The 16245-nt window shown below is 54.6% G+C and overlaps 1 protein-coding gene across 7 annotated transcripts in view; it reads left to right on the top strand.

Moving 5' to 3' along the window:
• PIAS3 (protein inhibitor of activated STAT 3) overlaps positions 1–16245 on the top strand; it is a 42879-nt gene that overhangs the window by 14766 nt on the left and 11868 nt on the right. For 5 of the 7 annotated variants that reach the window (XM_075607862.1, XM_075607858.1, XM_075607859.1 and 2 more), the window contains exons 2-7: positions 10028–10493; positions 11674–11758; positions 12211–12261; positions 13022–13112; positions 14496–14630; positions 16096–16201. In XM_075607862.1, coding sequence (XP_075463977.1) covers positions 10031–10493; positions 11674–11758; positions 12211–12261; positions 13022–13112; positions 14496–14630; positions 16096–16201 — 931 coding nt within the window. In that variant the 5' untranslated portion in view covers positions 10028–10030. The other 2 variants (XM_075607863.1, XM_075607864.1) reach the window with 2 other exon arrangements.

The raw sequence follows: 16245 nt of genomic DNA on the forward strand, positions 1-16245 counted from the left end.
TAGTGCTGTGTATCGGCACGTAGCTCTGTGTATCGGCACGTAGCGCTGTGTATCGGCGCGTAGTGCTGTGTATCGGCACGTAGCTCTGCGTATCTGCACGTAGCGCTGTGTATCTGCACGTAGCTCTGCGTATCTGCACGTAGTGCTGTGTATCGGCACGTAGCTCTGTGTATCGGCACGTAGCGCTGTGTATCGGCGCGTAGTGCTGTGTATCGGCGCGTAGCTCTGTGTATCTGCACGTAGCTCTGTGTATCGGCACGTAGCTCTGCGTATCTGCACGTAGCTCTGTGTATCGGCACGTAGCGCTGTGTATCGGCGCGTAGTGCTGTGTATCGGCGCGTAGCTCTGTGTATCGGCACGTAGCGCTGTGTATCGGCGCGTAGTGCTGTGTATCGGCACGTAGCTCTGTGTATCGGCACGTAGCTCTGTGTATCTGCACGTAGCTCTGTGTATCGGCGCGTAGTGCTGTGTATCGGCGCGTAGCTCTGTGTATCGGCGCGTAGCGCTGTGTATCGACGCAGCACGTAGCTCTGCGTATCTGCACGTAGCGCTGTGTATCTGCACGTAGCGCTGCGTATCGACGCAGCACGTAGCTCTGCGTATCTGCACGTAGCGCTGTGTATCTGCACGTAGCGCTGCGTATCGACGCAGCACGTAGCTCTGCGTATCTGCACGTAGCGCTGTGTATCTGCACGTAGCGCTGCGTATCGACGCAGCACGTAGCTCTGCGTATCTGCACGTAGCGCTGTGTATCTGCACGTAGCGCTGCGTAGCGGCGGGTAGCGCTGTGTATCTGCACGTAGCGCTGTGTATCTGCACGTAGCGCTGTGTATCGGCGCGTAGCGCTGTGTATCTGCACGTAGCTTTGTGTATCGGCACGTAGTGCTGTGTATCGGCGCGTAGCGCTGTGTATCTGCACGTAGCGCTGTGTATCGGCGCGTAGCGCTGTGTATCGGCGCGTAGCTCTGTGTATCTGCGCGTAGCTCTGTGTATCGGCACGTAGTGCTGTGTATCTGCACGTAGCTCTGTGTATCGGCACGTAGCTCTGTGTATCGGCGCGTAGCGCTGTGTATCTGCACGTAGCGCTGTGTATCTGCACGTAGTGCTGTGTATCTGCACGTAGCTCTGTGTATCTGCACGTAGCGCTGTGTATCGGCGCGTAGCGCTGTGTATCTGCACGTAGCTTTGTGTATCGGCACGTAGTGCTGTGTATCGGCGCGTAGCGCTGTGTATCTGCACGTAGCGCTGTGTATCGGCGCGTAGCGCTGTGTATCGGCGCGTAGCTCTGTGTATCTGCGCGTAGCTCTGTGTATCGGCACGTAGCTTTGTGTATCGGCACGTAGTGCTGTGTATCTGCACGTAGCTCTGTGTATCGGCACGTAGCTCTGTGTATCGGCGCGTAGCACTGTGTATCGGCACGTAGCTCTGTGTATCTGCGCGTAGCGCTGCGTATCGGCTCGTAGCTCTGCGTATCTGCACGTAGCTCTGCGTATCTGCACGTAGCGCTGTGTATCGGCACGTAGCGCTGTGTATCGGCACGTAGCGCTGTGTATCTGCGCGTAGCTCTGTGTATCGGCGCGTAGCTCTGTGTATCTGCACGTAGCGCTGTGTATCTGCACGTAGCTCTGTGTATCGGCACGTAGCTTTGTGTATCGGCACGTAGCTCTGTGTATCGGCGCGTAGCTCTGCGTATCGGCACGTAGCTCTGCGTATCTGCACGTAGCTCTGCGTATCTGCACGTAGCGCTGTGTATCGGCACGTAGCGCTGTGTATCGGCACGTAGCGCTGTGTATCTGCACGTTGCGCTGTGTATCGGCGCGTAGCGCTGTGTATCTGCACGTAGCTCTGTGTATCTGCACGTAGCGCTGCGTATCTGCACGTAGCGCTGCGTATCTGCACGTAGCTCTGCGTATCGGCGCGTAGCGCTGCGTAGCGGCGCGTAGCGCTGTGTATCGGCACGTAGCTCTGTGTATCGGCACGTAGCGCTGTGTATCGGCACGTAGCTCTGTGTATCGGCACGTAGTGCTGTGTATCTGCACGTAGCGCTGTGTATCGGCGCGTAGCGCTGTGTATCGGCTCGTAGCTCTGTGTATCTGCACGTAGTGCTGTGTATCGGCACGTAGCTCTGTGTATCTGCGCGTAGCGCTGTGTATCGGCGCGTAGCGCTGTGTATCGGCGCGTAGCTCTGTGTATCGGCGCGTAGCTCTGTGTATCGGCGCGTAGCTCTGTGTATCTGCACGTAGCGCTGTGTATCTGCACGTAGCGCTGTGTATCTGCACGTAGCGCTGTGTATCGGCACGTAGCTCTGTGTATCTGCACGTAGCTCTGTGTATCTGCGCGTAGCGCTGTGTATCGGCACGTAGCTCTGTGTATCGGCGCGTAGCTCTGTGTATCGGCGCGTAGCTCTGTGTATCTGCACGTAGCGCTGTGTATCTGCACGTAGCGCTGTGTATCTGCACGTAGCGCTGTGTATCGGCACGTAGCTCTGTGTATCTGCACGTAGCTCTGTGTATCGGCACGTAGCGCTGTGTATCTGCACGTAGCGCTGTGTATCGGCGCGTAGCGCTGTGTATCGGCGCGTAGCGCTGTGTATCTGCACGTAGCGCTGTGTATCGGCGCGTAGCGCTGTGTATCAGCGCTGTGTATAAACGCGTAGCGCTGTGTATCGGCGCGTAGCTCTGTGTATCGGCGCGTAGCTCTGTGTATCGGCGCGTAGCGCTGTGTATCGACGCGTAGCGCTGTGTATCGGCGCGTAGCGCTGTGTATCGGCGCGTAGCTGTGTGTATCGGCGCGTAGCTGTGTGTATCGGCGCGTAGCGCTGTGTATCGGCGCGTAGCGCTGTGTATCGGCGCGTAGCGCTGTGTATCGGCGCGTAGCGCTGTGTATCGGCGCGTAGCTCTGTGTATCGGCGCGTAGCTCTGTGTATCGGCGCGTAGCGCTGTGTATCGGCACGTAGCGCTGTGTATCGGCGCGTAGCTCTGTGAATCGGCACGTAGCGCTGTGTATCTGCACGTAGCTCTGTGTATCTGCACGTAGCGCTGTGTATCGGCGCGTAGCGCTGTGTATCTGCACGTAGCGCTGTGTATCGGCGCGTAGCGCTGTGTATCGGCGCGTAGCGCTGTGTATCTGCACGTAGCGCTGTGTATCTGCACGTAGCGCTGTGTATCGGTGCGTAGCTCTGTGTATCGGCGCGTAGCTCTGTGTATCTGCGCGTAGCTCTGTGTATCTGCGCGTAGCTCTGTGTATCTGCGCGTAGCTCTGTGTATCGGCACGTAGCTCTGTGTATCGGCACGTAGCTCTGTGTATCGGCGCGTAGCTCTGTGTATCTGCACGTAGCGCTGTGTATCTGCACGTAGTTCTGTGTATCTGCACGTAGCGCTGTGTATCGGCACGTAGCTCTGTGTATCGGCGCGTAGCTCTGTGTATCTGCGCGTAGCTCTGTGTATCTGCGCGTAGCTCTGTGTATCTGCGCGTAGCTCTGTGTATCGGCACGTAGCTCTGTGTATCGGCGCGTAGCTCTGTGTATCTGCGCGTAGCTCTGTGTATCTGCGCGTAGCTCTGTGTATCTGCACGTAGCTCTGTGTATCGGCGCGTAGCTCTGTGTATCTGCACGTAGCGCTGTGTATCTGCACGTAGCGCTGTGTATCGGCACGTAGCGCTGTGTATCTGCACGTAGCTCTGTGTATCGGCACGTAGCTCTGTGTATCTGCACGTAGCGCTGTGTATCTGCACGTAGCTCTGTGTATCTGCACGTAGCGCTGTGTATCTGCACGTAGCGCTGTGTATCGGCACGTAGCGCTGTGTATCTGCACGTAGCGCTGTGTATCTGCACGTAGCGCTGTGTATCTGCACGTAGCGCTGTGTATCTGCACGTAGCGCTGTGTATCGGCACGTAGCGCTGTGTATCTGCACGTAGCGCTGTGTATCTGCACGTAGCGCTGTGTATCTGCACGTAGCGCTGTGTATCTGCACGTAGCGCTGTGTATCTGCACGTAGCTCTGTGTATCGGCGCGTAGCTCTGTGTATCTGCACGTAGCTCTGTGTATCGGCACGTAGCTCTGTGTATCGGCGCGTAGCGCTGTGTATCGGCACGTAGCTCTGTGTATCGGCACGTAGCTCTGTGTATCTGCACGTAGCGCTGTGTATCTGCACGTAGCTCTGTGTATCGGCACGTAGCTCTGTGTATCTGCACGTAGCTCTGTGTATCGGCGCGTAGCTCTGTGTATCGGCGCGTAGCTCTGTGTATCTGCACGTAGCTCTGTGTATCGGCGCGTAGCTCTGTGTATCTGCACGTAGCTCTGTGTATCTGCACGTAGCTCTGTGTATCGGCACGTAGCGCTGTGTATCGGCGCGTAGCTCTGTGTATCTGCACGTAGCGCTGTGTATCTGCACGTAGCGCTGTGTATCTGCACGTAGCTCTGTGTATCGGCGCGTAGCTCTGTGTATCGGCACGTAGCGCTGTGTATCTGCACGTAGCTCTGTGTATCGGCGCGTAGCTCTGTGTATCGGCACGTAGCTCTGTGTATCGGCACGTAGCTCTGTGTATCGGCGCGTAGCTCTGTGTATCTGCACGTAGCGCTGTGTATCTGCACGTAGCGCTGTGTATCGGCGCGTAGCGCTGCGTATCGGCACGTAGCGCTGCGTATCGGCGCGTAGCGCTGTGTATCTGCACGTAGCGCTGTGTATCTGCACGTAGCTCTGTGTATCTGCACGTAGCTCTGTGTATCTGCACGTAGCTCTGTGTATCGGCACGTAGCTCTGTGTATCTGCACGTAGCGCTGTGTATCTGCACGTAGCTCTGTGTATCTGCACGTAGCGCTGTGTATCTGCACGTAGCGCTGTGTATCGGCGCGTAGCGCTGTGTATCGGCACGTAGCTCTGTGTATCGGCACGTAGCTCTGTGTATCTGCACGTAGCTCTGTGTATCGGCGCGTAGCTCTGTGTATCGGCACGTAGCTCTGTGTATCGGCACGTAGCTCTGTGTATCGGCACGTAGCGCTGTGTAACGGCACGTAGCGCTGTGTATCGGCGCGTAGCTCTGTGTATCTGCACGTAGCGCTGTGTATCTGCACGTAGCGCTGTCTATCTGCACGTAGCGCTGTGTATCGGCACGTAGCGCTGTGTATCGGTGCGTAGCGCTGTGTATCTGCACGTAGCGCTGTGTATCGGCGCGTAGCTCTGTGTATCGGCACGTAGCTCTGTGTATCGGCACGTAGCTCTGTGTATCGGCACGTAGCTCTGTGTATCGGCACGTAGCGCTGTGTATCGGCTCGTAGCTCTGTGTATCTGCACGTAGCGCTGTGTATCTGCACGTAGCGCTGTGTATCGGCACGTAGCATCGGCACGTAGCGCTGTGTATCGGCGCGTAGCTCTGTGTATCTGCACGTAGCGCTGTGTATCGGCGCGTAGCACTGTGTATCGGCGCGTAGCGCTGTGTATCTGAACGTAGCGCTGTGTATCTGCACGTAGCGCTGTGTATCGGCACGTAGCTCTGTGTATCGGCACGTAGCGCTGTGTATCGGCACGTAGCTCTGTGTATCGGCACGTAGCGCTGTGTATCGGCACGTAGCTCTGTGTATCGGCGCGTAGCTCTGTGTATCTGCACGTAGCGCTGTGTATCGGCGCGTAGCTCTGTGTATCTGCACGTAGCGCTGTGTATCTGCACGTAGCGTTGTGTATCGGCGCGTAGCTCTGTGTATCGGCACGTAGCGCTGTGTATCGGCACGTAGCTCTGTGTATCGGCACGTAGCTCTGTGTATCGGCACGTAGCTCTGTGTATCGGCGCGTAGCGCTGTGTATCGGCACGTAGCTCTGTGTATCGGCGCGTAGCTCTGTGTATCGGCACGTAGCTCTGTGTATCGGCACGTAGCGCTGTGTATCGGCACGTAGCTCTGTGTACCTGCACGTAGCGCTGTGTATCTGCACGTAGCTCTGTGTATCTGCACGTAGTGCTGTGTATCTGCACGTAGCTCTGTGTATCGGCACGTAGCTCTGTGTATCTGCACGTAGCTCTGTGTATCGGCGCGTAGCTCTGTGTATCGGCGCGTAGCGCTGTGTATCGGCACGTAGCTCTGTGTATCGGCGCGTAGCTCTGTGTATCGGCACGTAGCGCTGTGTATCTGCACGTAGCTCTGTGTATCGGCACGTAGCGCTGTGTATCGGCACGTAGCTCTGTGTATCGGCACGTAGCTCTGTGTATCTGCACGTAGCGCTGTGTATCGGCTCGTAGCTCTGTGTATCGGCGCGTAGCTCTGTGTATCGGCACGTAGCTCTGTGTATCGGCTCGTAGCGCTGTGTATCGGCGCGTAGCTCTGTGTATCTGCACGTAGCACTGTGTATCGGCGCGTAGCTCTGTGTATCTGCAGGTAGCTCTGTGTATCGGCACGTAGCGCTGTGTATCGGCACGTAGCTCTGTGTATCTGCACGTAGCGCTGTGTATCGGCACGTAGCGCTGTGTATCGGCACGTAGCTCTGTGTATCGGCACGTAGCGCTGTGTATCGGCGCGTAGCTCTGTGTATCGGCGCGTAGCTCTGTGTATCGGCACGTAGCTCTGTGTATCGGCTCGTAGCTCTGTGTATCGGCACGTAGCTCTGTGTATCGGCACGTAGCGCTGTGTATCTGCACGTAGCGCTGTGTATCGGCACGTAGCGCTGTGTATCGGCACGTAGCTCTGTGTATCGGCACGTAGCGCTGTGTATCGGCGCGTAGCTCTGTGTATCGGCGCGTAGCTCTGTGTATCGGCACGTAGCTCTGTGTATCGGCACGTAGCGCTATGTATCGGCACGTAGCTCTGTGTATCGGCACGTAGCGCTGTGTATCGGCACGTAGCGCTGTGTATCGGAACGTAGCTCTGTGTATCTGCACGTAGCTCTGTGTATCTGCACGTAGCTCTGTGTATCGGCACGTAGCTCTGTGTATCGGCACGTAGCTCTGTGTATCTGCACGTAGCTCTGTGTATCGGCACGTAGCGCTGTGTATCGGCACGTAGCGCTGTGTATCTGCACGTAGCTCTGTGTATCGGCACGTAGCTCTGTGTATCTGCACGTAGCGCTGTGTATCGGCGCGTAGCGCTGTGTATCGGCGCGTAGCTCTGTGTATCTGCACGTAGCGCTGTGTATCGGCGCGTAGCTCTGTGTATCGGCGCGTAGCTCTGTGTATCGGCTCGTAGCGCTGTGTATCTGCACGTAGCGCTGTGTATCTGCGCGTAGCGCTGTGTATCGGCGCGTAGCGCTGTGTATCGGCGCGTAGCTCTGTGTATCGGCGCGTAGCGCTGTGTATCGGCGCGTAGCTCTGTGTATCGGCGCGTAGCGCTATGTATCGGCGCGTAGCGCTGTGTATCGGCGCGTAGCGCTGTGTATCGGCACGTAGCTCTGTGTATCGGCGCGTAGCTCTGCGTATCGGCGCGTAGCTCTGCGTATCGGCGCGTAGCGCTGCGTATCGGCACGTAGCGCTGCGTATCTGCACGTAGCTCTGCGTATCGGCACGTAGCTCTGTGTATCGGCACGTAGCTCTGTGTATCGGCGCGTAGCGCTGTGTATCGGCGCGTAGCGCTGTGTATCGGCGCGTAGCGCTGTGTATCGGCACGTAGCTCTGTGTATCAGCGCGTAGCTCTGTGTATCGGCGCGTAGCTCTGTGTATCGGCGCGTAGTGCTGTGTATCGGCACGTAGCTCTGTGTATCGGCGCGTAGCGCTGTGTATCGGCGCGTAGCGCTGTGTATCGGCGCGTAGTGCTGTGTATCGGCGCGTAGCGCTGTGTATCGGCGCGTAGCTCTGTGTCTCTGTGTATCGGCGCGTAGCGCTGTGTATTGGCGCGTAGCGCTGTGTATCGGCGCGTAGCGCTGTGTATCGGCGCGTAGCGCTGTGTATCGGCGCGTAGCGCTGTGTATCGACGCGTAGCGCTGTGTATCGGCGCGTAGCGCTGTGTATCGGCGCGTAGCTCTGTGTATCGGCGCGTAGCGCTGTGTATCGGCGCGTAGCGCTGTGTATCGGCGCGTAGCTCTGTCTCTGTGTATCGGCGCGTAGTGCTGTGTATCGGCGCCTAGCGCTGTGTATCGACGCGTAGCGCTGTGTATCGGCGCGTAGCTCTGTGTATCGGCGCGTAGCGCTGTGTATCGGCGCGTAGCGCTGTGTATCGGCGCGTAGCGCTGTGTATCGGCGCGTAGCGCTGTGTACAGACCTCTTTCAGACCAGTCGGATGTTCTGATATACACTTAGGGGTTAATTCTATAGCTAGCAAAATGACCATTCTGACTGTTTTGGTAAAAATCCCAGATATAGCCTCTTCGGACGATGGTGAATAAGTATCTTAATGGTATGTGCCAACTCCTGTCCTCAAGACGCCCCCCAACAGGTCAGGTTTTAAGGATATCCCAGCTTCACCACAGGTGGCTCAGTCGAAGCTACTGACTGCGCAACCTGTGCTGAAGCAGAGACTGACTGAGCCACCTGTGCTGAAACAGGGACTGATTGAGCCACTGAAGCAGGGATATCCTGAGAACCCAAGGGAACACCTCTTGAAAAACACTGCTCTAGACATAAACAGAGACTTTTAAGTATAAAAATTCAGCTTCAAACAAGTTCCAATTCTCCTGCTGCGTTTTGCCGTTAAGGAACTCCTCACGCATTTTGCCGACTCCTGCGAAGAGACAATTTGGGGTGTTTCTGTGCAATAATATTTTTTTTTTTAAAGTTCTAAACTATTTGTTCCAATTTTTTCACGCGCTAAAGAGGCCTAGTATTCAGCTGCAGCCCGAGGGAGCAATTTCCCATGAAACTGCAATCTTATACACGGCCTCTCTCTTCTAATATGAACTCTTGGTTTCTCTCAGCCTCAGGCATATTTTCAAGAGCAAAAATAATACCATCTGTGCTTTTGCTTAGACGAGAAGACTGCTTTTATTTTTTCTTCTGTCTTCCTACTGAACACCCAGTGGACATAAAATGCCTGATTTAATCCATATCTGCTGTGGCAGCACATAGTGTATTAAAAAAAGACCTGACTTGCAAGTCAATTTAATAGGACAGGGGTGCTCAAGGCCCCCCACCCCCCAACAGGCCAGGTTTTCAGGATATCCCAGCTTCAGCACAGGTGTCTGAATCAGAGGCTCAGTCGAAGGCTCAGTTTGAGCCACCTGTGCTGAAGCAGAGACCGCCACCTGTGCTGAAGCAGGGATATCCTGAAAAATCTGACCTGTCGGGGGTTGCTTGAGGCCTGTAGTTCATTACCTGTGTTAAAGGGGAAAGGATGGCAGACCTGTGAAATGATACTAATTGGGATGCAGTCATTATAGCGTCACACTCACTGTTTCAGAACTAAACTAATTAGTCTTTTTTTTTTTTTTTTTCAATCAAAACTCCCCAAATCACTCGCGCCATTTGACAAGTTTGCAATTGAATAGTTTTTTTATTGTGCATAAATCCGAATTTTATGTCTGCAAAGTACATCTGAAAATACTACTGTTTTAACAAAGCAGAATCTAACTACACCTTCCCAAAAGTTTTTTTTTTTTTCTTTCTACTTCGATACCAAAAATGGCAAGGCCTGAAAACCCCAATAAAGTCCCCCCCCCCCCCCATATCCTCACCACGGTTCCCGTCCCAGCAGAGGAAATCGACACTGAGTTCTAATACACGTTAGATTCACAGGGGCTGAGCAACTCCAGTACTCAAGGACCCCCAACAGGTCAGGTTTTCAGGATATCCCTGCTTCAGCACAGGTGGCTCAATCATCCCTGCTTCAACACAGGTGCCTCAATCAGCTCCAACTTCAGCACAGGTGGCTCAATCTGTCCTTGCTTCGACTGAGCCTCTGATTGAGCCACCTGTGCTGAAGCATGGATATCCTGGAAACCTAACCTGTTTGGGGTCTTGAGCACCCTAGCCTTACAGTACATTCAAGCCAGTGAGCTGTATGGTGTCTTGTGGCAGAAGACTGTTTAGTCAATATGGGCCTTTATGTGGTCCCCATTGAAGCGTCTCGCTGTGCACGGGATAACGCAGTCCCTGTGTGTCGCTCTCGTTTTGCAGCAGATGGTTATGAGCTTTAGAAGGTCGGAGCTGCAGGTACTTCTGGGTTTCGCCGGCAGGAACAAGTGCGGCAGGAAGCACGAGCTGCTCGCCAAGGCGCTGAACCTGGTGAAGTCCGGCGGCAGCCCGGCCGTCCAGATGAAGATCAAAGAGTTGTACCGGCGGAGGGTCCCCAGGAAGGTCCTGAGCCCCTCCGACTTGTCCATGTTGCACATGCAGACGGGGGCTCTGCCCTCCGCCAACTCCCTGACCCAGAGCGCCGTGTGCCACCTCGGCTACAATGCCAGCCCCACGTCGACCACCGTACCCACCGCCATCCTACCCCCCGTGCCCATGCTGGGCCCCAAGCACGAAACCGACATCCAGCACCTGTCCCCGCCCATCCACCCAGTGCACCCGGACGTCAAGCTGAAGCGGCTGCCCTTTTACGACGTGTACGACGAGCTCATTAAACCCACCACTTTGGGTGAGTTCGTTACTAGCACGCATGACACGCGCACTTCGTACGGCTGCGACGCCATAATGCATGCACTTGGTAGTGGGCGCACGGACATGCCGGATGCGGATATTTGGTCGCGGCCGCCCCGCCTCGACCAAGTCTCCGCCAGCGTTTGGCCGCAGAGGGAACTTCCGCCGCTGGACTCTCGCCGCCGGCCGCTTCGCCAAGGTACGTTTTTAAGGGTTGATTTAGCGGTTAGGGTAGGGGGTTAAGGGCAGGGGTTTTTAGGGTAAGGGGTTACGGATAGAGGTTTTAGATTAAGCCCTTGGGGTAAGGGGTTAGGGTAAGGGGTTAAGGGGATTAGGGTAAGGGGATTAGGGTAAGGGGTTAAGGGGATTAGGGTAAGGGGTTAAGGTTTTTAGGGTAAGGGGATTAGGGTAAGGGGCTAAGGTTTTTAGGGTAAGGGGATTAGGGTAAGGGGTTAAGGTTTTTAGAGTAGGGTTAAGGTTAGGGGTTTTTGAGGTAAGGTTAGGGACCTGGCGGCGAAGCGGCTAGAGGTCCGTGCAGCGAGGTGAGTAGCTAAACGCCGGCGGCGATGTCCCAGGCCGCCGATAACACTAATAGACCTATAAAGACGCTAGACACAAGGAGACGAGGAGGGTTTGGAAATAAGCATCGGATCGACGTTCGCAGCGTAGAGCGCGCCTCGGTCACCCGAGGTTTTACTCATTCAACATACGCAATCCGTGCAAGGAACCCTGGGCTGTTTATCCCCACAGTCTGTGCCGCCCCCAGGGAGTATCAGAGGGTTGTAGCATAGCAGGGCCAATCACTGCAGTGTGGGTGTGTTGCACGCCTGTGATGCAGGGCTGGCCAACTCCAGTCCTCAAGGGCCACCAACAGATCAAGGTTTACGGATATCCCTGTTTCAGCACAGGTGGCTCAATCAGTGGCTCAGTCTTCGACTGAGCCACTGATTGAGCCATCTGTGCTGAAACAGGGATATCCTGAAAACCTGACCTGTTGGGGGCGCTTGAGGACTGGAGTTGTGCTCCACATGCTGTAATGATCGCGACGCTATATAGTAATGATTGTGAGAGTGTTGTGGTGGTAGTCAGCTGAATTCTGCAGAGGGGCACATGAGCAGGGGGCTTGGTCTTGCTTTGGTGGCCCCGGGTACCAATACTGCTTCTTCTCCTCCCTGCAGCCTCCACAAACACGCAGCGTTTTGAAGAGGCGCACTTCAACTTCGCATTGACACCACAACAAGTGCATCAGATCCTCACCTCCAGGTAATGTCCGAGAGACCCCCCCCCCCCCCCCCCCCCCCCCGGGAGGAGCAGAGTCGCGTTCTCAGAGGCGCCGTTATTCTTACCGACGATGGGCTGCTGCATCATCACAGCCACAAGATTTATGCGCAAACCAAGCTAATAAAAGCAACGCTGCGTTCCCAAGTGTCAGAAAACGCGTAAACGAGTCTGTTACTGATCACCAAAGGATGAGGCTGATTATACCCACGCGTGTATAACACGTCGTCGTGTTGCATTATGGGAGGCTTTGGATGCAAATAATCTTTTTTTCAGAAGACTTAACTCCCATGAGCGGGACTTTTGTCCGGGGTTTTTATTCATTATTTCCACCCTTATAAATGTGCAAACACGTTGATCTCATAAAATCATGTTTATTAGGAGCAGACGGAGAAACCGGAGTGGATTTGAAACTGTTTATCTTTTGTGTTTTGCAGAGATATATTACCGGGTGCTAAGTGCGATTATACCGTGCAGGTGCAGCTAAGGTACAGTATAGATGTATAAAGGCGCAGTGTCGATACAATGTGGTTCATTAGCTGCCCCTGAGAATGGTACTCTGAGAAACATCCGGTATAAACTGTCCAACCCATGTGCGTTTCACAGTCGGCAAGTCCCGCGTTTTGCAGCTTTCAGGCCCCTGTGTTTTCATCCCGTGTGGTATTGTGCTGCTCATTAGCTCAGCTGTAACCCCCGAGCTATCCGTCAGATGCCTCATCTCCTACTAGGGGAGAGCATGAAGGAGGCTGGGGTGTTTTGGCGGTGGGAGGTAGAGCTTTCCCAAGGTCTGGCCTTCTTGCTCGAGATCTCCATTAGTGTCTCAACGCTAGTGTCTGGTTACGGTTGGGTAATTACATTGGTTAGAGTGATGATAACACAACTCTTTAAGCCCTTTCCTGGCAATATGCGCTGCCTGGTGGCTAAGGGCCTAGTGCAGGGGTGGGCAATTCCAGGCCTCAAGGGCCACCAACAGGTCAGGTTTTCAGGATATCCCTGCTTCAGCACAGGTGGCTCAATCAGTCCCTGCTTCAGCACTGAGTCTTCGACTGAGCCACTGATTGAGCCACCTGTGCTGAAGCTAGGATATCCTTTAGAACGTGACCTGTTGGTGGCCCTTGAGGACTGGAGTTACCCACCCCTGGCTTAGTGTCTGGTTTCAGAACATAAAGCGGAAAGAGGAACACGCATGATACGTGTCTGTCGCGTGATACGTGTGTCTGTCTTTCTCTCCTTGGATTTTCCGCACAGGTTCTGCTTATGTGAAACCAGCTGTCCCCAGGAAGACTATTTCCCCCCCAACCTGTTTGTGAAGGTGAATGGGAAACTTTGCACCCTGCCGGTGAGTATGACGATCCAGTGCTTTATAATCCGTATCACCCGGTGCAGGTTGCAGTTTGCTGGGCATGCAGTATAACTTCAAAGGTGCCGTCTCTCTCAGGCTCGATCACAAATACATTATATACACACATACAAGGAAGGCCTGATTGTATTAGATCAATATCACTATGGTGTATAACGGATGCTCACCTCCAGTCCTCAAGCAACCCCACCCTCAAACAGGCCAGGTTTTCGAAGACGGAGCCACCTGTGCTGAAGCAGGGACTGATTGAGCCACTTGTGCTGTGCATAGAGCTGTGGGATATGAAGGGATATCCTGATCTGTGGGGGGAATGGGGGTGGCTTGAGGACAGGAGTTGAGCCCCCTGTTGTATAATATGGCTGTATTACATCACTAAGCATCCTGTATAAGCGTTATTCTAAATGTAAAAGCACTCTGTTGTGTTACGCACACGGTCATATTTGTTTTTTGTTTTTACTGCTTATTCATTTGAATAAGCATTTTTCGGGGGGGGGGGGGGGGGGTAGAAAGGGACATGCAAACATAGGCAAAATGGGAACACCCAAATACATTTTGCAGAGATTGTATCGTATTGCAAGGATACCTAGAATAACATGCTTAAAACTTTAACACGAGATGGAGGGGGGAGGGAGAGATGGAGGGGGGAGGGAGAGATGGAGGGGGGAGGGAGAGATGGAGATGGAGGAAGAGATGGAGGGGGAGGGAGAGATAGAGGGGTTTAGGGGAGTCTGTCACCGACCCACCAGATCTAGGAATCACGGGGGTTCACTTCTCGTTTTACCTCTAAGTCTCGGCTCTCGCGGTTAGGTCTCTAGTATCCCAGGCACAGCAGGGCTGCATTAATGTTGAGGTACGCTAGTCCCTCTGCCTGCAGCCAGGGGCTCCAAACCCAAGTGAACTGACTACATCTCTCCCCTCAAGACGGCAGAGATTCACTGCCATGGAATGCCAAATTCTGTCTCTGACCCGTCTGTGCCTGGGGCGCGGTGTCTGTGCCTGGGGCGCGGTGTCTGGGGCGCAGGGTGCGCTGACTGGGGCGCAGGGTGCGCTGTCTGTGTCTGGGGCGCACTGTTTAGGGCGCAGAGTGCGCAGAGTGCGCTGTCCGGGGCGCTGCTGTCCTAGTTTTAAGGATGTTCACATTAGGAACTTGTGTCTTGGGTTCTCGTATTTAAAACGTAAGTGCTAACTCCAAACAGCACAGCAGCAGATTCTAATAACACTGAATATATCATGCTCCCCACTTTCATGAGGCTGAAAGGAAAGGGTCGTGATGTGCTTCCAACTATGCAGTGATCAGGGCTTAGATGGAAAGCCATAGAAACAGCAATTTGACCCGATCTTCCTGCGTTTCCCCATCTCCAGGGCTACCTGCCACCAACAAAGAACGGAGCCGAGCCTAAGAGACCGAGTAGGCCCATCAACATCTCCCCACTGATCCGACTGACGTCCACCGCTCCCAACACCGTCGTGGTGAACTGGTCCTCCGAGTTTGGCAGAGTAAGTGCCGAGCATGTACAGCACATAGGCCGGGGTGCACTAAGCCGCGATGCGAGGTGTCGAACCCCAATCTGGCATGGTTTTTGGTGTTTGGTTAATGCCGGATCGTTGTGTGATATCCAGCATCGCAGCTTGGTGAATGCCAGCCATAGAGCTGTATCTGCCTTGCTGCCCCATCCAAGCCATAGAGCTGTATCTGCCTTGCTGCCCCCATCCAAGCCATAGAGCTGTATCTGCCTTGCTGCCCCCATCCAAGCCATAGAGCTGTATCTGCCTTGCTGCCCCCATCCAAGCCATAGAGCTGTATCTGCCTTGCTGCCCCCATCCAAGCCATAGAGCTGTATCTGCCTTGCTGCCCCCATCCAAGCCATAGAGCTGTATCTGCCTTGCTGCCCCCATCCAAGCCATAGAGCTGTATCTGCCTTGCTGCCCCCATCCAAGCCATAGAGCTGTATCTGCCTTGCTGCCCCCATCCAAGCCATAGAGCTGTATCTGCCTTGCTGCCCCCATCCAAGCCATAGAGCTGTATCTGCCTTGCTGCCCCCATCCAAGCCATAGAGCTGTATCTGCCTTGCTGCCTCCATCCAAGCCATAGAGCTGTATCTGCCTTGCTGCCCCCATCCAAGCCATAGAGCTGTATCTGCCTTGCTGCCCCCATCCACGTCATAGAGCTGTATCTGCCTTGCTGCCCCCATCCAAGCCATAGAGCTGTATCTGCCTTGCTGCCCCCATCCAAGCCATAGAGCTGTATCTGCCTTGCTGCCCCCATCCAAGCCATAGAGCTGTATCTGCCTTGCTGCCCCCATCCAAGCCATAGAGATGTATCTGCCTTGCTGCCCCCATCCAAGCCATAGAGATGTATCTGCCTTGCTGCCCCCATCCAAGCCATAGAGCTGTATCTGCCTTGCTGCCCCCATCCAAGCCATAGAGCTGTATCTGCCTTGCTGTCCCCATCCAAGCCATAGAGCTGTATCTGCCTTGCTGCTCCCATCCAAGCCATAGAGCTGTATCTGCCTTGCTGCTCCCTTCACCGCTCGCTCTGTGCAAACATCATGCCAGGCTCCTTTTGTAGTTTCATCTCCATTATTGGCAGGCCTGACCATGCACCAAGACCCATCTGCTGGGAGAGTTAGCCCCGCATTGACTTGCAATGTCCCTGCTGCCCCCGCTGGCAATAAAAGGGGCTTTGTGAGCAGTTCTTGTTTGCGCCCATCCCGGAGCTCAAAACCTTTAACGTGCTGCTGTGTAAAGCACTGCCGGGTAAAACCTTTATCATTGACACCTAACGACTCCATTTAAAAATCACCTGTCACTCTGACCTTCCCCAAACTTCAATCCTGAAACCCGGGGTGGGGGGGGGGGGGGGGGGGTCCTGATCCCAGTGGGTTCTTGTTGGTGCTGATCCTTAATGACAAGTGTTCCTGGTGGCTGTGTGACATGTAGTCTTGTTTCCCCCCTGCTGCAGAACTACTCTCTGTCTGTGTACTTGGTGAAGCAGCTAACATCGGTAACCCTGCTGCAGAAGCTCCGAGCCAAGGGCATCCGTAACCCTGACCATTCCCGAGCCCTGAGTGAGTATGTGTGGGCCTCTGCTGGCCGGAGATTATAGAACCAT

Source organism: Ascaphus truei, chromosome 7 (assembly GCF_040206685.1).
Source record: "Ascaphus truei isolate aAscTru1 chromosome 7, aAscTru1.hap1, whole genome shotgun sequence".
Classification (NCBI taxonomy): Eukaryota; Metazoa; Chordata; class Amphibia; order Anura; family Ascaphidae; genus Ascaphus; species Ascaphus truei.